This window comes from Culex quinquefasciatus, chromosome 1, assembly GCF_015732765.1.
Source record: "Culex quinquefasciatus strain JHB chromosome 1, VPISU_Cqui_1.0_pri_paternal, whole genome shotgun sequence".
NCBI lineage: Eukaryota > Metazoa > Arthropoda > Insecta > Diptera > Culicidae > Culex > Culex quinquefasciatus.
Window position 1 is genome coordinate 37,995,514 of NC_051861.1, and position 22,900 is coordinate 38,018,413.

The following is a 22,900-nucleotide window of genomic DNA, read 5'->3' on the forward strand; positions in this document are numbered from 1 at the left end:
AAAAATTCACAATCTATAACATAAATAGATCCAAATTTCGTCCATTCAAACTTTTGTCCATCAATATTTTGTCAAACATTCGTAAGGGACCATCCATAAACCACGTGGACACTTTTTTGAAATTTCAAACCAACACTTTAAACTTAAATCGTCTGCTACTCACTTAAATCATGAAAATTCTTCATGAAACTTTCAGGAGTGATTGAAAAGCATCTTTTGAAAGAATTAAATAAATATACGGAAACATAACATTTTTAGATGTTCTACATGTATGTAACCCGTTAAGTCTAACAGCTGCACCATTTACTCACGCGGATGAAATTCATCTTTAAAAAATGGTACACTCAACCTTCGGTGGTTGGTCACTTTTTCGTTTGACCCTGTTTTAGTTTGTACCCCGTTGATTGGTCAAAGTCAAACTAAAAAGTGACGAACTGTCACTTTTAACACGGCGTTTACGCACTATCCAAACATACGTTTGATAGTGTGTGTGAACTCCATGTTAAAAGGGGTGTCAAACTAAAAAGTGACCCCGTTCGTTTAACAACAGTTGGCGTCAAACCAACGAGGTTTGAGTGTAAATACTAAAAGAACACCCACAATAAAGGAAAAGCTCGGAACTTAATCTCAAAGGTAAATAAACCAAATAAACTTTTTTGACAGGTGTCAGGCCGGGACATTTCAAATTAGAAATTTGTTCCGGTTGATCCGTTTCGCATGGACACAAACACGGTCAGGAGCACAACAAGGACACGGCCACGGAAACGACCAGGAACAGGCACTTACATGATCAGGGGCACGTACACGAACACGGCCAGAAGCACGGACAAGGACACGGACACTTAACGATAATAAAACTCACGTCATGACGTTTCGCGAAATCGCAAGCAAATTTTCAAAATTCAAAAAAATGCTAAGTCCCGAAAAAGACACCTGTCAAACCACTCAAAAAGCACTCACAAAATGAATACTAAGTTCTTTGAGTTCATTTGCTACGTCACGGTTTCCTTGCCTATAGAAAAGAAAATCGTGACGTCAGAAATGAACTCAAATCACTCAAAGTTCATTTTGTGAGTGACTTTAACAGTTTTGCCTAGTTTGACAGCTACATTGTCCCCAGAGTTTCTGTGGGAGAGAAAAGGAGGCGAATACTTTATGAAAACCATACCTGTCAAAATTCCTAGCCTCAAAATTTTGTCGCGAGTTGCTTTTCTCCTCTTATAGAAGGCCGAGATGTAGCTCTACCAAAATCAAAAGGTAGAATAACCTATCGCGGGTGAACCACCACATTCATTCATGTTCATTCGTTCAACACACAAACAGTTTATCCCAATAAAGGAAAAAAATCGTGACGTCAGGAATGAACTCAAATCACTCAAAGTTCATTTTGTGAGTGACTTTAACATTTTGACCTAGTTTGACAGCTACATTGTCCTCAGTTTTTCGGTGGGAGAGAAAAGGAGGCGAATACTTTATGAAAATCATACCTGTCAAAATTCCTAACCTCAAAATTTTGTCGCGAGTTGCTTTTCTCCTCTATGGGTGGCTTATATCAACAAATGACTGTGGTAGACGATACGGCAAAGGCACGGATTCGATATGTAAATGGTCTTTAGTTCGATTCTCGATGTCTACACTTTTACTGTACTTTTGCAATTTCTCTCACCTATTTCTATTGTCTCAAATAAGTAAATTTCTCTGATGATCCGCTGAATCTCGACTGCCTGAAATCTAGAGCCTTGAATGTTTCCCTCTACACCGTAAATCCAATCTCGCAAATTCGCATCTTCAAAATTCATAACCGGTAATTATCCAGCTCTTCTTCAACTATCGCTAGCAAAGTACCCACATTTGAGGCAAGCGTTGGAACTCTATAAAATTCAATAATCATATCCCTTCAGTCCTCAACTGCCCTGTTTGAGTAAATAGTTGATGAATCTTTTCTCATGCAATCTTTTCCTTTCTTTTCTCTCTCTTTCTAACCTCACGTCCTCTGCCTTACACCACCTTCCACACTACCAACACCGCATCACCGCTCTCTTTCTGTCCTTTCTCCACGTGCAAAACAAAAAAAAACACCCCAAAACACAAACACACTATTGGTAAACAATAAACAATCAACACACCAGTCGACGACGACCGCAACAACGACCACCAAAAGTGAGCAATTAATCCAAACCACCGCCAGATGTCACCCGGCCCCCGCTTCTCGGTGGTTCAAGGACGGAACGCGAGAGGTCACCACCGCCACCCGGTCAAGGTAAGACGCCCCCAAAACTAGGCAATCGGACGACTGGGCGTTTTTTGTAAGAACGGCCTTCACTAAAAACGGGTGTCTAAATATAACATAATTTTAACGTGTATTTCACCTCTGTATTTCGCTCAGTATATTTGTCGGATTGGTAGATTTGTACAGTGTGCTCTCACTATTGCTCCTTCTTCGCTATAAATAGTGTGCGAGTGCGCGCGTGTGTGTGTATATTTCAATTTTCTTTATGTATCCGTTTATAAATGCGCTATTAATAACTCGATTTCCCTTTTCTACCTCTCCGTAGTACTTATTTACCTACCGTTCTTGCACACATACACACCCACATTCACAGAAGTACAACAGAAATCGACAGGTTCCTTTTCCTTTTGGTGGCTTTCGATGAGGACAGAAATTGTCAAGCAGACCTTTGATTTCTAAAAAAAAATCATAAATATAATTTAAAAACAAAACTTCAGTCAAATCCATCAAAAAGTCTGTTCCGTTTGCCTGTGATGCAAATGTGTTCGCGGGAAAAGTCAATTTACTCACACTCATTTTCAATGGGAAAACGATTATCCTTTCGTCGAACTGGTTACAAACTATTTGTTTGGAGAACAGTTTTGTTTGAACATGACATTAAAGATATTTATGACAGCAGAACGATTTATTTTTAGGGCTTAAATGACAAGTTCAGGATTTTACTTTCACTCTTTATCATTATCATTCTTCTACAAAATTTGCCAATATTTTTGTTAACGTTCAAGTTGGATTTCACGTTTCTATTCTCAATTTTGCATAACCTCACATCTGTAATTATGAAAACTGGAAATTTGTCTCGAGAAATTCTGGCATAACTTGTATTACCTGTATTACCAAAAGAAACTTTTGTATCATTAGTTTTGTTCCATACAAGTCTCCATACATTAAAATCTGTATTTTTCGATGGGATTTTCTGATCTTCGGCAAAATTGTAGATTATAATTAGGTCTACAGAGCGTATTCGTTAGTTTGAATGCTCAAATGTCAAAACTTTTGGTGGTCGATTTCCTAGCACGTAGTTTCGTGCTTTTGACAGCTGTCAGCAGTTCCAGTTGGTGAATTTGGATTGGAATGCAGCTCCATTGGAAGTAACGAAGCCGAATAGTTGTACTTAAAAAAAATACCCATTTCTTCATTAAACTTTTTTTCACAAAGAGTTCGATTCCCAAAAAAACGTATTTTTTAATTTCGATTTTTTTCGGTGTTTTTTTATGGTGCTCATAAAGACATATTTGAGCCATAGCGAATGATGTGTGTGTGTGTGTGTGTGTGTGGTCCAATCTAATACCCGCTAACCGGTAGCGAAATTATGGGAAAGTATAGTTTGTATCAGACTTTGTATATGCCGGATGCTGATACAACATATCTCAGTCCCGGGTATTAGGTGGTGATAGCCCTCGCGCTGCTTCCAGCGACCCGTTTCAGAATGACAGAGCTCCTTGCGGATTTGAGCCATAGCGAATGATGGTGCCAAATTTGGATGTGGGCAATATAGTTTCAAAATTATAGTCACTTTGAGGTCATAATTTTCAAAATTTTAACTTTTTTAATACTTTATGCAGGAAAGCCACCCTGAAAAAAAAACAACATATTTTTCAAAAGGAGTACTTGACGCGATTAGAGAGCCTATATGGAGAGGCGAAATGTCACTCTCAGGGTTCCAATCGAACTGTCAAATCGGGGTTCCAATCGAGCAACAAGATCATGCAAGGACAAGGTTGGAATCAATTTAAAATAATTTTGGCAAAAAAACGAGACTTATAACAATCACAAGTATTGTAAAACTGTTGTTGATAGTAATCTGGTAGATTTTTTTATTTTTGTGCTTGTTCGGTACAAGAAAAGTTCCAGCATCAAAGAAAAACTACAAGTTTTTCAACCTTAAATTTGAATAACATTGGGTGTTTGAAATTTCTCCCAGAACATTTCATTTCCCTATGTAGGTCCCTAGACGCGATTGGTAGTGATCAATAGAGTTATCTAAGCCCGAGCTCACGCACACTAGCACCCCATTTGTTTTGCTGGCGGGTACAAAATTTAACCTCAATCTTTTTCGTGTACGTACACGCAATACATGCGCACGTAGATAACTCTATGCATTTCTTATGGAACGAACTGTCAAACTACCACTCAAACCGGGTGTTCGATTAGCCTATAATTTTCGATATCTCGAAAACTATTGGTTGAATTTTCAATGTTAAAAATGAAACTTTTTTATGCAAGTACTCTTTCATCATTTTTTTCAACAAAAAAAGAAGAAAACGTCAATTTTCCTGCTTTTTAAGCATTTGCATGGCAATTTCTCAGCAACTAAGGGTCGTATCAACAAAGTTCAAAAAAGCAAAATATAGAGAATTTTCTCAGCTTTTCAAAAAAAAAATGCAAAGGTGCACAAACATGTGCACTAATTTAAAAAATGAAAAACTGCAACTATTTTCAAAAAAGTCACCTAAAAATGAATTTAACTTGAAAACGGTGCACTTTATAAAAATTTCACTAGAGTACTTTTTGATTGCAAATTTGATTGAAGTTGAAACATTTTTGCGACCAATGTTTCGAAATCAGTATTGATTCAAAAAATCATAACTCGGTCAAAGATTTTTTGCACAATCTGGAAATTTCTGAAAAATTGGCGTTTTATGTCCCCAAAAACATATCAAAAAAATTAAAAATAGTGTTTTTTTTGCAAATCAAGTTTTAGTGACAAAAAGTTAAATTAAAAATCACATTTTTTTCAGTGTAGTCCTTTTCCATACCTACAACTTTGCCGAAGACACCAAATCGATGAAAACATTCCTTCAAAAGATACACATTTTTGAATTTTCATGCATCATTTTTGTATGGACAGCTGCCAAATTTGTATGGAAATTTATATGGACAAATTAATGATGCAAAATGGCTTCTTTGGGCATACCCGATGCACCAAAAAAGTTTCAGCCGGATTAAAAAATATAAAAATAAATCGAATGACCGAAATCTGAGAGAATTGCTTACCTGGGTGCTGATTAGTGGTTCGGCAAATCGGCCTCAATTTTGAGCTGTCAAAGTGGAACCAATTTACTGTGCAAAAATCAAAAATCAAACCATCCACATTAACGACCCCCGGGTCTTTTGTGGTCTCTATTGCAAGTTTCTGCTCGAACCTAGGAGTCCGAAGGCTTGAATGGGGAGAGCACCCAAACCTCTTTTTACTCCAAGGAACCTTCCACCCCAGTGTTTGAGCTGACGACCTTTGGATTGCGAGTCCAACCGCCGCCAGCGATTCCACCGGAGTAGGTTTGGTTTGGTGTGTTGTTTGTACTTATGGCATGGAGACAACTCCAACACCTGGAATGACTTAACGGCCTAACAACCAAGGCCGGGACCGACATTTTACTTTCTCATCCGATGGAAGGTTGCAGCAGATGGGAATCGAACCCAGAATCATCCGCATACAAAGCGGACAGCGTAACCATTCGGCCACTGTGCGCCAAAAGTAGAGATTAAAATATGTTTTTTTTTTGCAAGAATGAAAAATGTGTGGCTATTGAGGAACTGAAGTTGAAGTCAAGAAATCTTAAGAATGTTGAAGACAAGATCGTAATTTTTTATAATTATGAATTGAAGTTGTTTATGGAGTCGATGCGGTTGTATCCATCCAGAAGCTTTCTTTATTGCTTGATTCCGTTTGAGAACCAACTGGTTTAGTGAAAATATTCGCTGTTTGTTGTATCAGCTTCGCAAGAATAAGCGATTGTTTTTCCGCTGGACTAGGAAGAGCTGCTGGATTTCAAAATAAGTCAGGGAATTTATTTGCGACATCGCAGAATGAAACTCTCACCGCAGTTCTTCGTCATCCGTAAAAAAGAAAAAACCTCTTCTAACCTATCAAAACTTGAAAACACACAATTTTCCAGCAAAAAATATCAGAAACTAGACAAAATAAAACATACCACTGATTATAAAACAGCTCATTTATTAGCAAGAAAAAAGTCATGCTTGTGCTTGAACAGCTTCTTACTTTGTAGATGTAAACAAAGTGGGATCATTCGAAAAATACGTAACGCATTTTCTCTATTCATCACCCAGTTTATTACGAAACGCAATTGGGGGGGGTTCAGAGGCCGTGTTACGCTTCATATAAAATTGTTAAAATTTGTATGGAAATTTTGATACGAGGGGGAAAGGGGTCTAAAAATCCATTTTTACGTTACGTAATAAAAGAACGCTCCCTTTTCTATCGATCAACTATGGTCCCCTTGGAATGATCTGTCAAGTAGGATGCTTTCTGTTAAGTTATATTTTGAAAATTAAATAATAAAAATCAAGCTTGTTTTTCTGAGTACGAACGCATATTTGTATGAACGCAAATGATTTAAGCGTTCATACAAATATGCGTTCGTACTCAGAAGAACAAGCTTTATCAGCCGGGACCCGTGGTGTCTGGGTTCGATCCCAGAAGGTCCCGGTGGCATTTTTCGAGACGAGATTTGTCTGATCACGCCTACCGTCGGACGGGGAAGTAAATGTTGGGCTCTGGGTCCTGTCTCGGTGGAGTTGCTGGTAGGCAGTAAGTCTCACAATCCACAGTTGGCCACTTGTTATGCAGGTCGTCAGTTCGAATCCAGGGGTGGTTGTAAAAAGAGGTTTGCAATTGCCTCAATAATCAAGCCTTCGGACACCAAGTGTCGAGTAGGAATCTCGCAAACGAGAACGCCAAGGCAATGCTGTAGAGCGAATAATTTGATTTTTGATCGATTAGTTGTGAACAATACACAGTAAAAAAAAATGTAAATTTGGAAGCTGTAATTTTGGAAGGTTGAATATTACCTCTTTTATGATGTAATTTTACCTAAATTTAGACTAAAAAAGTGACATTACACCAGAAAAGTGGTAAAATTACACATTAATATTACCATGATTTTTTTTTTCTGTGTATGTCACAAATTCAAGCTTAACTTTAGGACTTAATTAGAAAATATCATATCCATCAATTCGAATTCTTTGTGAGGCTGTGACTCAGAAATAAAGTCGCTCAAAGTCTCAACGCAAAAATTGTAGGAAATTCTCTCGTATTTAAAAAAAATATTTCCGAGAATTATTACCTTGTAATGTTGACATAAAAAAATCATTATTTTCAAAAATAAAAAAAAAACTTAATTTCAAACTTCAAGCCCAGCTTTCAAAATTCAACAAAAAAACGTATCACAAAATGCATAGTAAAATAATTATCACAGTACAGTACAGTCATTCTACTACCGAACGTTTTCGAAACATCCATGAATTTATAAAAAAAAAACTTATGAGAAAAAACATAAAATAAAATTTACAATGGCCTTACTATGCCAAATTGACTGGACTTTCTTAAAAGAATGTTTCCGATTCTTTTCACAGCAGCTTTAAAAAATGCAAAACAAAAGATACTCTCCCTCTAGAGCTCACTCCAAAAAGAAAAAAGCTACCGTAAAAGTGGCGAAAAAGTTTAACTGCCAAGGGTGCTGCCAACTTTCCTTTCCATGCTCACAAAAGTGTCAAAAGCCGGAAAAGTGTCGTCCCCCAGACAGCTACTCCCACACTCGACAGTTGGCCACTTGTTATGCAGCGGCACGTATTTGCGGTGGCCTAAAAATAGTAACCTCCCCACATTGACTGCAAATCGCGCCGGGAGATAATTGTTTGTTTTTTTTTATAGCATTCAACAGCCGCCATTATGGCACGTGCGCTCCACTGTCATCATGGTTTTCTTTTCCCGTTCTGCACTCTCTCGTTCCAGATGGGGCCGTCATCCGCGAAGCGGAACTCCCTCCCATCATCGCGACGTCATCGACTATCGGACGGGCTACATTCGATCGCATCTTCGCTCTCCCTCTGGCAGGGTGAGATGACCGCCGAGCAGCAACAGCAGCAGCAGCAGCAGTTCCACCAGCTGCACCACTTTCAGCACTACATTCGCAGCGATTATGGCAGTGACAGTGTCAGCCTAAACTCCAAGCTGCGCCACTACTCGCTCACCGAGACGAACTTTATCGGCCGGAAGGCGTCCGTTGTCGGGGTGGGCGGCGGCGGCGCCGGCGGAAGCAGCATTGCGATGGCCCTTCCGGCGCGGCAGATTAACGGCCGCAGCAACTCGTACGGATCGCTGCAGTAACACTCAGACATCTTTATAGCGCAACATACAAACAAAGAAATAAAGCAGAAACCATATCCGGGTGACAAAACCAACACTTATTGCTAAGAATTCAAGAATTGCCAATTAACGATTTTTCAAACTCACTGTCAATAACAATAACGAGAAACGGCTGATTGTGTTTGCAAGGTTGGCAACACTGTTCGCGTCAATTTGGTTCTCAAGCTTTCCTGAAAAAAAAGACAAACTTTTATAGCAACCGCCATTATGACAGCACCTGGAGCGAGCAGCGTTCCCAACCTGGCAAAGTAACGACAGCGTTTAAATTTAATAACAACAATTTTGTCAAAATTTTCGCAGGCATATAAACACGCCATTTTAAACGAAAATCACTCTTTGAATACCCACCACAAAAAAAAACGAAAGTAATTTAAAAACTCATCTGTCAATAGCGAAACGTCAACGCCGCATCGCCCAGTCACGACGTTCTAGCAGGGTTCTAGCAGAATTCTCACAGAGCTAAAAATTTGTACAGCACTCTAGCAGAAACGCTCCGCCGTTCTAGCAGTATTCTGGCAGAACCAGCTCTGCTAGAATATTTTGTGACTGGGCGAGAGTGATATTTAAACAGTCGAAGCAAATTTCGTTTAGTAAGCTGATCATAATATTTACAATAATTATTCTTGGCAGGAGTGGTGGTGTAGCGATCCATTTGGCCATGACAAAGCTACGCCACCACTCCTGGCAAAAAGAATAAATATTGTTTATCAAATAACATGACGAATGTGATGCGTCAAATAGCATCGAACAAGTTAACAACTGGCGAAAAAGGTAAACAAATCAAACTTTTCAAGCGAAGGCAACTGCCAAGGTATGTAGATTAGATAAGGTAAGGCGGGAATTCCCAGCTGTCAAAATAGCTAGCACGAAACCCGGATTTTATATGGAGAATTTCAGAAAAGTGAAAATTTGACCATTTTCCGGGCAAATTTCACCAGATTTTTTTTTTCTGTGGGGTTGTTAAGCATGCCACACGCGTTTAGTTGATTTTTTTTCAATATTTGTGTTTTAGAAGCGTATTTCGGTTCAGTTTGGCATGCTTAACAACCCCACAGAAAAAAAAAATCCGGTAAAATTTGCCCGGAAAATGGTCAAATTTTCACTTTTCTGAAATTCTCCATATGAAATCCGGGTATCGTGCTAACTAACTATTTTGACAGCTTGAAACCCCGCCTTACCTTACTAATCTACATACCTTGAGTAACTACAACCAAATGTACTCCCTGACTGAAAAGTCCGTCGGACGTCCGTCGTTTGTCGTCCGTGCAATTGTACGACGTCACACGACAATGTCGTGCGGCATTCGCACGAATGTCATACGTTTTTGCACCAAAATGTCGTATTTGTCGTGCGATCGATCATCGAAATTGTTCGACATTGTCGTACGACATTCGACCGACGTCGCACGGTTTTGTTATTTAGGTTGTCGTGCCTTTGTCGTGTGCTTTTTTCAGCTTTTTAGGTTATGTTGAAGTTAAAAAATAGATATTTGTTTATTTTTAATTTGTTTTATTTTTTATGTAATTTGCACTTTTCCCCGGAGTAAAAAATCAATTAATTCATTATACTTGTTGTGTCGCGGATCTTCACGTACATCTTGGTGTCGTCTTCCGGTTGGTCTTTTAGTTCTCCTCGTTGCTCGGCAGGAATTCGTCAGACATCATCTCGAGCGCCGTTGCGAGTCGCTTCTTCCGATGCAGGCGGGGCAGCATCTTGGTCAAGATGGACTGTTGCTCCTCGCTGCTGCCGCAGATGCTGATCAAAGTTGGACTTGGAAACGGTCCTGGTGCTGCCCCACTGTTTTATGTCCGATGGACTGATGGCCACTGAAGTAACGGATAACGTGGGTTTGCGCACTTTGCAAGACTTTCGGCAGGATCAGATAGGAATATTTTCGAATGTCTGAAATAAGATAGGGTGATTCCGTTTAACCATTCATATTTAGAGGTTTTTGCTTACAGGAAAATACAAGATTTTAAAATTACAAGGTAAAAAATACCCAATTTTATTTAAGATTAATCGAATAAAAGATTTTAGAAATAAAAATTTTTAAATCATAGAATTTTAGAATGCTGAAGATTTCAAATATTTTAATTGTATAAATTTAGAAATATGCAGCCATTAAAAAAATAATTTGACGATTTTATAATTTAACAATTTCATAATTTATCAATTCAATAAATTAACAACTTGACAAATCAAGAATTAAATTAATCAAAAATTTCATAATTAACATTGTTACTAATATTTATTTATTTTATAATTTCTTAATTATACCAAGGGGCTGGAAACTCTAATATTACTTGGGAATACTGAGTATAATAACGTTATTCCAGTATACTTCTTAGTATACTAATCGAAAAGCAATAAACTTTTAGTATATTAAGATACTTTCAGTATATTGGAAAGTATACTGGCGATATGTAAAGGAAATAATAAGTATACTAACATATATTTTGGTAAACTGGTTAACATAATAATTATAGCTCTAAGAATTTCCAACCCCTTGAATTATACAATACAAAAATTTTATTATTTGAAAATTCAAGAATTTCATAATTTAGGAATTTCAAAGTAAACATTATTTTAAATTTCAAGAATTTGATAATTTAAAATTTTTATAATTTTATGATTTTATAAATTTAAAATTTTATAACTATAAAATCATAAAATTATAAAATTCAACAATTTTAAAATTATTAAATTAAAAAAAATTTAAAATTATTAAATTACAAAAATTATAAACTTTTAAATTACAAAAATTTTAAATTTTAAAATTTTATAATTTTATGATTTTATAATTTTATAATTTTATAATTTTATAATTTTATAATTTTATAATTTTATAATTTTATAATTTTATAATTTTATAATTTTATAATTTTATAATTTTATAATTTTATAATTTTATAATTTTATAATTTTATAATTTTATAATTTTATAATTTTATAATTTTATAATTTTATAATTTTATAATTTTATAATTTTATAATTTTATAATTTTATAATTTTATAATTTTATAATTTTATAATTTTATAATTTTATAATTTTATGATTTTATAATTTTATAATTTTATAATTTTATAATTTTATAATTTTATAATTTTATAATTTTATAATTTTATAATTTTATAATTTTATAATTTTATAATTTTATAATTTTATAATTTTATAATTTTATAATTTTATAATTTTATAATTTTATAATTTTATAATTTTATAATTTTATAATTTTATAATTTTATAATTTTATAATTTTATAATTTTATAATTTTATAATTTTATAATTTTAAAATTTTATATTTTTATAATTTTATAATTTTATAATTTTATAATTTTATAATTTTATAATTTTATAATTTTATAATTTTATAATTTTATAATTTTATAATTTTATAATAATTTTATAATTTTATAATTTTATAATTTTATAATTTTATAATTTTATAATTTTATAATTTTATAATTTTATAATTTTATAATTTTATAATTTTATAATTTTATAATTTTATAATTTTATAATTTTATAATTTTATAATTTTATAATTTTATAATTTTATAATTTTATAATTTTATAATTTTATAATTTTATAATTTTATAATTTTATAATTTTATAATTTTATAATTTTATAATTTTATAATTTTATAATTTTATAATTTTATAATTTTATAATTTTATAATTTTATAATTTTATAATTTTATAATTTTATAATTTTATAATTTTATAATTTTATAATTTTATAATTTTATAATTTTATGATTTTATAATTTTATAATTTTATAATTTTATAATTTTATAATTTTATAATTTTATAATTTTATAATTTTATAATTTTATAATTTTATAATTTTATAATTTTATAATTTTATAATTTTATAATTTTATAATTTTATAATTTTATAATTTTATAATTTTATAATTTTATAATTTTATAATTTTATAATTTTATAATTTTATAATTTTATAATTTTATAATTTTATAATTTTATAATTTTATAATTTTATAATTTTATAATTTTATAATTTTATAATTTTATAATTTTATAATTTTATAATTTTATAATTTTATAATTTTATAATTTTATAATTTTATAATTTTATAATTTTATAATTTTATAATTTTATAATTTTATAATTTTATAATTTTATAATTTTATAATTTTATAATTTTATAATTTTATAATTTTAAAATTTTATAATTTTATAATTTTATAATTTTATAATTTTATAATTTTATAATTTTATAATTTTATAATTTTATAATTTTATAATTTTATAATTTTATAATTTTATAATTTTATAATTTTATAATTTTATAATTTTATAATTTTATAATTTTATAATTTTATAATTTTATAATTTTATAATTTTATAATTTTATAATTTTATAATTTTATAATTTTATAATTTTATAATTTTATAATTTTATAATTTTATAATTTTATAATTTTATAATTTTATAATTTTATAATTTTATAATTTTATAATTTTATAATTTTATAATTTTATAATTTTATAATTTTATAATTTTATAATTTTATAATTTTATAATTTTATAATTTTATAATTTTATAATTTTATAATTTTATAATTTTATAATTTTATAATTTTATAATTTTATAATAATTTTATAATTTTATAATTTTATAATTTTATAATTTTATAATTTTATAATTTTATAATTTTATAATTTTATAATTTTATAATTTTATAATTTTATAATTTTATAATTTTATAATTTTATAATTTTATAATTTTATAATTTTATAATTTTATAATTTTATAATTTTATAATTTTATAATTTTATAATTTTATAATTTTATAATTTTATAATTTTATAATTTTATAATTTTATAATTTTATAATTTTATAATTTTATAATTTTATAATTTTATAATTTTATAATTTTATAATTTTATAATTTTATAATTTAGTAATTAATAAATTTTATAATTCAGAAATTTTGAAAAAAAAATTAAAAACAGTAGAAGTCTTAAAATTTTAAAACGTGTTAGAAATGTGATTTTTTTTTGGATTTTATATTTTTTTAAATCATAGATTTTTTAAAATTTTTATAAATTCTAGAAATTAAAAAAAATAAATTTTAAAAAACTTCAATTTGATTTATGTTCATTTTTCAGATATTTTTTTTAATTTTTGAATTTTGTTATTTTTGAATTATATTTTTTGTAGTTTTTTTTTGGATTTTTTGAGCTTATGAATTTATAAATATTTTTTTTTAATTCTGAATGTCTGTTTTTTTATTATTTCAAAACTCACCATTGATAATAACTTCAGGCGAATCAGAGACGCCACCGGGAGCGTATTATTCCGTCCTCCTCCGCCTTTTCATTCACCCAGAACAGTGAAAAACTCTCTGGGAATTGGAAGTTCCGTTTCCTTATTTATGTTCCCTTGACCAGAACTTGGTATTTAATCCTTTTTCTCTTTTGGGAATGCACCGCAACCTCCGTGGAAAATAAAACATCCGCTTCCTCGACCGCAGATTGGTTCCTTCCCATCCCGTCTTCCGGCATGGCCGCCGGGTTATCTCTATTTCCCATCCTCCTTCGCCTCCACCACCACGATAACCGAAATCAGGAAACCTGGAACAAATGACACTATGATTCGGCCGCACGCCCACTCACGCTGAATCTTTCCAGCAGAAAAAATAACACAACTCACCTATCAACCGGCCAAAATCCTTGCGAAGCTCAACAGCAATCATGTTCAAACAAGTCCAACTGAAGAGAACTGTCAAACTCTTGCGTCGACGAAAATCGTGACGTCAAATTGAAGGAAAATCGATAGAAAAAACAATGTCGGGCATGTCGAGTGTTTGTCGTACGTTTGTCGTCTTTTCGACCAATCGATATCGAAACGGTAAAATCAAAACCGTGCGACAACTCGTAAGACGTGCGACATTTTTCAAACAGGGCTGTTAAACTGATACAAAAGTTTTGATTATTTATATTTTTTAATACATGTTAAAATCACTCTTGTTTTTAAATATTGATTTTTGTTTTGATGGATTTATTTGAAATGAACTAAAAATTTGATATTTTTCACTCGAATTTTCATTTACCCAAAATTAACTTATGGTGAAGATCCTTAAGTTTTTAACTTCACGTACACGCTCATTTCAAATAACGAATAATTTATGTTTTATTTTCATTCAGAGTCGTATCTCTATCGAGATATTTAAAGTGAGAGTGTGTGCAACATGGAGTTAAACTTTCTGTGAAGTTGCTGTGAAGATTACCATGGCACTTTGGCTATCTGTGATCAAAACAAAGAGCTGTCACAGTTCCTTCGAAATATGTTGCCTTGACATCGTGCGGTCAGCCACAAAAACTAACTATAATTCGCATGATAAACAACTTTTCCGGAAAAGAGAAACCAGAATTCTACTAAAAACCTAATGTGCCCACATTTGAGAGAATTTTACTGGAGTCTGGGTGATTTTCACTCAGAATTCGATGCCAACATTTCAAAAAGCATCATGTACACACAATCCTTTTTGAGAAAAACGCATTTGAATCTTGAGCATCCATTTTCAATTCCAATTTTAATATAAAAGCAAATTAAGATGTTCTAATGATAACAAACGATGAAAAACGTTGCTTTTGTTGATACTTGATCATCCATCCATCCATTATTTCTGTAATTTTATTTGAGAAAAACAAACATAACTTCTTTTGAAATCACCAACGTCTATATCACCCTGCTGTCACTGAGGGGGGCGCTTTGTTATGATTCGTTTTTCTTCGCCGAATGTACATGGCGCTTTTTGCATGATGCTTTTTTTCGTCACGAGGTTCATGTAGCCTTTTGTTTGACAGGTTGACAGGGCTATATAAACAGGGACTGCTAATGGCCGAGATTTTGTTTATATTGCTTTATTTAAGATCATGATTAAACAGACTTTACTGAAGTAACTTTTGCTCATTTTTGGTGGAGAGGTAGCTTATTAGGAGTACTTTCAGAATATGCAATAACCCAGAAAGTGTCAAAATGTTCATGATGCCTTTTGAAATGTTACCGTCGAATTGTTCTCAAGCTTGAGTGCTTTTTTTCTAAATTTCTGGAGCAGAATTACTAGATTCTTATAAACTACAAACCATATAGAATTAAAGTAAATAATTTCAATTTAATTGTAATTAACTACATCTGAGAGAATACAAATTTTAAACAATTTTTTTGAGGAAGCACAGTTTTTTGTTAAAACTAGCCTTTTTTTTCGTTTGTTGGCGTTTTCAACTTTTCTGCGTATTCAGCCTCCTGTGATCAAAATTTCTGGAGTTTTTTTTTAAAGGACCAATAAACCAAATTTTCAGTTTTTGCTTTTTGGGTGTTTTTTAATACCCCCGACTCAAGGCGCTTTCAAAACACCCAAAAGCAAAAACTGGAAATTTTGTTTATTGGACCTTTTCAAAAAAAAAACTCCAGATTTGATTTTAAGTTACTTTTCCATACAATCAACATTCCGTGTTGAATTGATTCGCGTTCGAACAAAACCGTCCTACCACTTTTTCATTGTTTTTGAAAGAAATTCAATTAATAAAAAAAATATGGCCCATTCTAAATATTTTGCTTTTATATTGAATAGTATTTTTGAGTCAATTTATTTTTGTATTTTGCTGCTCCTGATATGAGCAGGTGAAAATTGAAAAAGTACACACTTCTTCAAATCACCAAATTTTGTCATATTTTCAAATCTGACAAATTTTAAATGAATTTGAAGATTAAATCCCATTTTGACCACACGCCCATTACAAACAATTCAGATTTCGTTACTATCAAACCAATCAAAATGAGTAGGGCGAATTGTTAGGTTTGGGATGATTTTTACTCAGAATCGAGTTGAAACTGTGACTCAATCACGGACGAACGGACATGACACGGGGTTTCAAAAAGTGAAGCCCGTTTTCTTTAAATTTTCTTCTTGGGCCTGCGCAAGAGAGATTGTGTCAATATCTTCGAGGCACGTGGTTTCAAACGTAAACAAAGCCAGTAGAGCTTTATGACGTTTCGCGTACGCACACTAGCGCACCATTTGATTTTGCTGGCCAGACAAAATTTAACCTCACTTTTTTTTCGTGTACGTACACGCAATACATGCGCACGTAAATAACTTTGTTAATGCTGCAAATTCATGGGCACTTTTTGAAATGGTCGTATAAATTTATAATAAAATTACAATTTTTATCAATTTTTCGGCAATTTTTGTAAAAAAGATGAATTACCGAGAATCATAAAGACAAACTTAATTCCAAAACACTTTTTCTAGTACATACCATACAATTGCTGAATATTTTAATTTATTATTTCATTAGACACTTTGAGAAAGCACTTCGACTACTTGTAGATGATGCTAGTGATAGCTTGCTTCAGAAATTTGAAGAAAATTTGTTTCTGGTGTCATGTCCTTTCGTCTGTGATTCATTGTCAGGTATTACACAATTTTAGTAATTTGATATTTTCGTAGTAACAGTTCATTAGGGCGAATCTGCGTTTGTAAACAAGCAATCTATCCTCCTCTTACTTGACGTGAACTGTCACTCGAGCAAAAGGGATAGACTGCTTGTTTACAAACGCAGATTCGCCCTATTGAACTGTTACTACGGATTTGCGTGAAGGTTCGGAATTTAAACGATTTAACGAAATCTTATGGTTCTGGTTCAATCGAACGTCATTTGTTAGTGTGCGTGGAACTCACATGAAACTGAAAAAAATATCGAGTGTGGCACTAGAGTTTCAGTTCCAAGATGGCGGCAAAACTCGTGCGGAACTAGCGTGAGTTTCTTTTAAAAAAACACTTTGAACAGCACGCCGTGTTTTTCAATAATTTAAGCATTTTGTTGTAGTTTTTACACTGTGATAGAAAATACTGATTTTGGGTAAAACAAAACTATCAGTTTGATAGGCAGGGTTGTCTTTTATGCAGATATCTTTTGGAAAAAGCTGAAGAATCACAAAATAATAAAGTTAAACAGCGGCCAATAAAAAATATTCCGTTTAGCAAAAAAAAAAAAACAAAAAAGATGTTATTGGATTAAACGGGTTGAGCGAAGTTAAACGAACAAAATATTGCCTAAATTGATTACAGAACTAGAACAATGGAAAATCAACTGTTGACGGAATTGTGATAGGGTTAAAAATAAAATAAAAACTGCAACCAGAAGAACGAAAACAATACATTTTAATGCTCTTTTCTCAATGTAAAGGTTCATACGGCTTGAGTCGTTATGTGATTAAAAATGTTATTTTACTCAAAATTATAAAGAAAGAAAGATTAGAAAATTATGGCGAGAAAGATCCTGTTATCGTCACGTGCTTTGTTTAACGATGCTGTTTAAACCACAGCGTTATCTTCTTTTTGATTCACATTGAACAACCTTGACACATTACAGGTAACGTACCGCTTGAAACAGTTTTCGGCAAATTGAGCACGTGATGCTAAAGGTTGCTAGTATTGAAAATGTGGCACAGCTAGGTCGACGTGATAGAAAATTCAATACTCACAAACGATTGACGAATGGATTGATCGTTTTCAAAGTAATAAAACTAGTTTAGATTAAAAGGAAAATCCCGCAAAAAGACACAGCCACAGAAACACCCTTAGACACTTTCTATACATCCTTGTAAAATAGAATCAAAACATTCCAGCCTTGGGCGAAAGAAAAGAATAATTGTAATCCGTAACAATCAATCTTGTAAGCGCATTTAATCCACATTCGTGCAAATAAACCAAAAAAAAACACAACAAAAATCGATGTTTTTAAAACCACGTTGACAACATTTAGAGCTGTTCAATTTTAGTAACAAAGAAATACTCAACAAACCATATATTTTTATTGTAAAAAAAAGTAAATCAATCCAAAACTTTGTTAGAACGGTTTATTTTAGAGGCATTTTCCACATCCACGTCGAAGTAAAACGATTAGTTTGGGTGGGTATTAGCAAAACTGTATGACAAAAACAAAGTGTAACGTGTAAGAAGCATTTATGTTCTCGTTAAATGTTAGCGGTTGGCGTGGCCGAACCGGCTGGTACTGTAGTAGGTAGTTTGGAATATTGTTTTTATTTTTCAAATAAAGAAATCGTAATCAGTAATCTAAAACAAACTCAACAGTTGAGGTGAAGTTTTGTTTGAAAATATCCGAATTTTCCGAATTTGACCGAATTTGACTGTCGAGCTTTTTGATTGCAATATTGCTCAATCAATCCTCAATGCCGAAGCTTTGGGCCGATATTCTCAGTCGAGAATTTCCATCGAAAGTGACATTGCTGCTGCTCCTCTGTTGTGAGTGACAATGCGGATGAGTGGAAGTGCCGATTTGACAGTTCATGCGGACCAGCTGACGAGCAAGTGACGCGTTCATGGCCAACTGAGATTCCATAGGGGCAGTTTAAGCTAAAAAATTTCATCAACCAAGTATACAAAATTTAAGGGCACATCCCAAAGCATAAACCTACTACATTGAATGAATTAATTTGAAAAATTGGTTTTTGGCGCATTTTACTTAGGTTGGCCATTTTGCCACCCCTGCCTTGCCCCTGTGAGACGGAAAGAGAAAACAAACGCAGCCAACTATGCAAGAATCAGCTTTCTAGTCAGAAATTTACCAATACATTCAAAGTATGTTTACATTACAGCTGGACGATTGTTTGCATCAGGTTTCCTATCTCTTTCCAGCAAAAGTTTTTTGTCAGGCGACTTCTAGCTGTTTTTTTTTTGACTGACCGCCCGATATGTCAGCCAACATACTTCGCAGGGCTGTGACAGCTCGAGCTCGATCATTGTTTGCATCAGAACACTGTGACGAGAAGTTCGCCATTTTTGGGTTAAATTATATTTTTTTCACTGGGCCTAGAAAGCCTTATACGGCGGCCTTCTATGATTATATTACGAAGGGGCTGAGAAAAGTCTACTCTATAAATTTCATACTTTCATTTTATTAGACGAATCTTATGTTTAGACGCCTACCCATAAAAAGACCTCACCGATATTTAACTCTCCAAAACTCGCGAAACCAATCGAATTGAAGTTATGCTGCCCTTTTATGGCACCCATATCTTCTCTTTCTCTCACTTCTCCTTTTTCTGTATACATCTTCAATTTAAAAACATCAAACCACCACTAATGCTGTTTTGAAACGGGCCAACAATTGGATTTGGATTAAACTAACGTTACTGCAACTTCAACAAGAAAAATAAAATAGACTTTTTTTTTGCAAACCCTCGCGAAAATTACCTAAAAGGCAAAAAAAGGGGCGCGATTAAGGCACGCGGCGCAAAATCGCGCACAATCGAGTAAAATTGGCAAAACAGAACAACAACAAAAAAAAAATGTGAACAACGTTTTCTGCTATAAAAATACTATCAAGTATTGTCATTGATTTGATTCGCCGTCTTGGGGCTTGATTTGATTGGATTTGCTGCGCTTTTCGTTCGACACTGTGACACTGCACGGATGGACGGATTGGATTCGGTCCCGCACACACACACACAGTTCAACGGACCAGCTCCGGAAGCTGGCGGGACGCCGGCGAAACTTTCAACAGCAGGCCGTCCCACGTGCTCTGCCAGAGCTTGGTGGGCCACAGTTTTGGTGGTAATCTGTAAGGAGAAAGATAGCTGATTAGTATAGAACTGTCACATTGACAGCTGTCACTAACCTTTGCTGCCACAGTCCAACGCGCCGATCCTTGGCCTCACTCTCACTCCTGGCCAGCGCCCGGAAGTACCCCTGGACGGCCCTCTCGAACGGATCCTTGCTGACCGGCTTCGTCGCCTTCATCGGAACCGGAGCGCTCATCTGGGCAAAACCCAAGCTAAGCAGCGCCTCTCCCACGTCCACCCTTCGGACGCTCTTCCCATCCTTGGATTGATCGTAGAAAATCACCCGACATTCGGCGTGATCCTGTCCCGATTCACCCCCCACCGGAAGGAACGTAATCGGCCGGTCCACGACGACGGACTGGAGCCAGGAGTAACCGTTGGCGTTAACGTCGATGCCGGCTACCTTCACCGGGAGGGTCTTGCTGGACCAGAAGAACAAATTCAGCGGGGGCTGGTGGCGGACGACCAGCAGAGGGCCGGCCTGGATCGACGGTTCAATCTTGCGGACGCGTCCGTATTGGGGAATCTGCTCCCGGATAAAGTGCCGCGGGATGTCCGACGCTTTGGCGAAGCGGGTTATCTGGGGATGACCAAAACGTTCAACTAATAAATATAACTAGTTCGGTAATCCCACAACAGCGTGCACGATTGACAGCTGTCATTCATACACGCTTGATGTGGATTAGCCGTTTGTGACGTTTTGTTCTGACATTTTTAACAGCGAACTCAAATCTGGTTGACCCACTTACCGGTCGAATTTTGTTGTAGGCAACTACGAAAAGAACGCCGGATATCGTGTATGTTGCAATCTAAAATAAAAAAAGACTGCCATAAGATAACTGTCATATTGCCATAATACCAAACAATCAAACCATCGTCACCACAATGGCGCATCAAAACAAACGTGATTAGATCATTCCGAAGCGAGTTCCCAAACCACCAGCAATTACAAAAAAAAAGCCAAAATTAGCACTTTTCCTCTACTTCCCACCAACATACCTCCACTCCCTTGGTATCGCGACGCATGTAATCGCAAAAACGCTGAAAGTAACTCTTATCGTCCTCCGCGGCTCCAGTCATCTTCCTTCGCTCTTTTTGCACTCACTTTTCAAGTTGAAGCGCACTTTCACCTAAAATTATCGAACAGTTTAAAATTAGTTAATCTCTCTGCTGCTCTGTTTGCATCCTCTTCTTCCAACATGACTTCATCGTGTTATTTACGGTCATGAGACTGAAACGAAAGTGTCAAGGTCATTCAAGTGTCTGCTTTTGGGAAGTAGACTAACTTGAATGATTACAAATTAAGTCCAACATCGATAAGCGCCGAACCCTAACTGGACCGTTAATCGCAACACACCTGAAAGAGAGAGAGAGAGTGATATTAATCGCAGCCTAACTTCGTTGCAACGTGTAAAACACAATAACAAACCTTTTCTTCGCGGTTCCTCGGCTCGCGGATTCTCCTGTTTACACACTGAACTGAACTGTAAACAGATCGAAATGTCAGACTTTTAAATAATAACTATGACGTCACAAATGCAACAGGTGGCTGCGTACTTGCCTTGCAATGGAAGTTTGCATGCGAGTTGGCATGCAAGATGGATTGTGGGAAAATCATTTTGTTAGATCATTTGCTGAGGATTAAGCAATCGTTGCTGATTTTTCAGTTATCATCATAAAACAAAATCAAAAAAATCAAATTATTCGCTCTACAGCATTGCCTTGGCGTTCTCGATTGCGAGATTCCTCCTCGAAACTAGGTGTCCGAAGGCTTGATTGTTGAGGCAATTGCAAACCTCTTTTTACGCCTAAGCTTCCATCCACCCCGGGATTCGAACTGACGACCTAGGGATTGTGAGTCCAACTGCCTACAAGCAACTCCAGAACCCAGGGAGACGACACCTACACATGGAGTGAGTTAACGACCTAACCCTCTAGGTTAGACCGGGGCCAACATTTACTTCCCCGTCAGACGGAAAGCGTGATCAGACAAATCTCGTCTCGAAAAATGCCACTGGGACCTTCTGGGATCGAACCCAGGCCGACTGGGTGCGAGGCAACCACGCTACACCTACCTAGTTGGTGCCTTCCTCACATTTAAAGCGTAATGCTATCCAAAAGAGACACAAAAGGGCGAACCTTTTAGTGTTTTCTCAATTTGACTCATTATTCATATCATCAGATTGGATAGTCAGATTTTAATAATCCAGAGCACTTATGTGCTTACAACTTTTGATAGGGTTGTCAGATCTTCAATCTTTTGAACTCGTTCGAAAAGTCTTTTGATTACCTATCCAACGACAGGTCACATTATAGATCCGGACAACGTTTTCATCAAAACATCAGAGATCCGGCCTCTAAAAAGTGCATGAATAGCACTTAAGTGACCATAACTTTTGATAAGTTTGTCAGCTCATTAATGCTTTGTATTCGTTAGACAGGTCTTTTAAATACCTTTCTGAAAATCTATAACATGATGAGTTTTCTGACAAAAACCAACCGTTTGCAAATAAGGACTTTCCGGACCTTTGCTAAAATCGTTTTTTAGCATAACTTTTGAAGTACTTAACTAAAGTCTATAATTTTCAATAGTGACATATGGGACCTCAAGACGGTTTGAATGAGACCAAAACAGACAAAATCGGTTGAGCCAGTGCCGAGATAATTCAGTGCAAATTTTTTGATCAACATCCCACCACACACACACACATACATTTGCTCAGAATTTGATTCCGAGTCGATATGTATACGTGAAGGTGGGTCTAGGAGATCAAATATTAGTCAAAAAAATGTAGACTGCAAATTTTAATGTA

The 22,900-nt window shown here is 34.3% G+C and overlaps 2 protein-coding genes across 13 annotated transcripts in view; one reads left to right on the forward strand and one right to left on the reverse strand.

The window, feature by feature from the left end:
* LOC6035069 (putative thiamine transporter SLC35F3) overlaps window positions 1–8,473 on the forward strand; it is a 139,323-nt gene extending 130,850 nt beyond the window's left edge. For 4 of the 8 annotated variants that reach the window (XM_038266918.1, XM_038266921.1, XM_038266920.1 and 1 more), the window contains one exon: window positions 8,043–8,473. In XM_038266918.1, the coding sequence (XP_038122846.1) occupies window positions 8,043–8,417 (375 nt within the window). In that variant the 3' untranslated portion in view covers window positions 8,418–8,473. Of the gene's footprint in view, window positions 1–2,129; window positions 2,261–8,042 lie in introns of all 8 variants that reach the window. The other 4 variants (XM_038266925.1, XM_038266927.1, XR_005279086.1 and 1 more) reach the window with 3 other exon arrangements.
* Window positions 8,474–19,401: 10,928 nt separating this feature from the next.
* Window positions 19,402–21,621, reverse strand: LOC6035068 (protein C3orf33 homolog). 5 transcript variants are annotated; one of them, XM_038248899.1, is made up of 5 exons: window positions 21,517–21,621; window positions 21,087–21,217; window positions 20,837–20,896; window positions 20,144–20,667; window positions 19,402–20,084 (listed from the first exon to the last, which is right to left on the reverse strand). In XM_038248899.1, the coding sequence occupies exons 2-5, from the start codon at window positions 21,165–21,167 to the stop codon at window positions 19,979–19,981; spliced, it is 771 nt and encodes a 256-aa protein (XP_038104827.1). In that variant the 5' UTR covers window positions 21,168–21,217; window positions 21,517–21,621; the 3' UTR covers window positions 19,402–19,978. The 5 variants fall into 5 exon arrangements, with proteins under 5 accessions (XP_038104827.1, XP_038104829.1, XP_038104831.1 ...); XM_038248901.1 differs by having other exon boundaries at window positions 21,445–21,534; XM_038248903.1 differs by lacking the exon at window positions 21,517–21,621 and adding an exon at window positions 21,374–21,427.
* Between the last annotated feature and the right edge of the window lie 1,279 nt (window positions 21,622–22,900).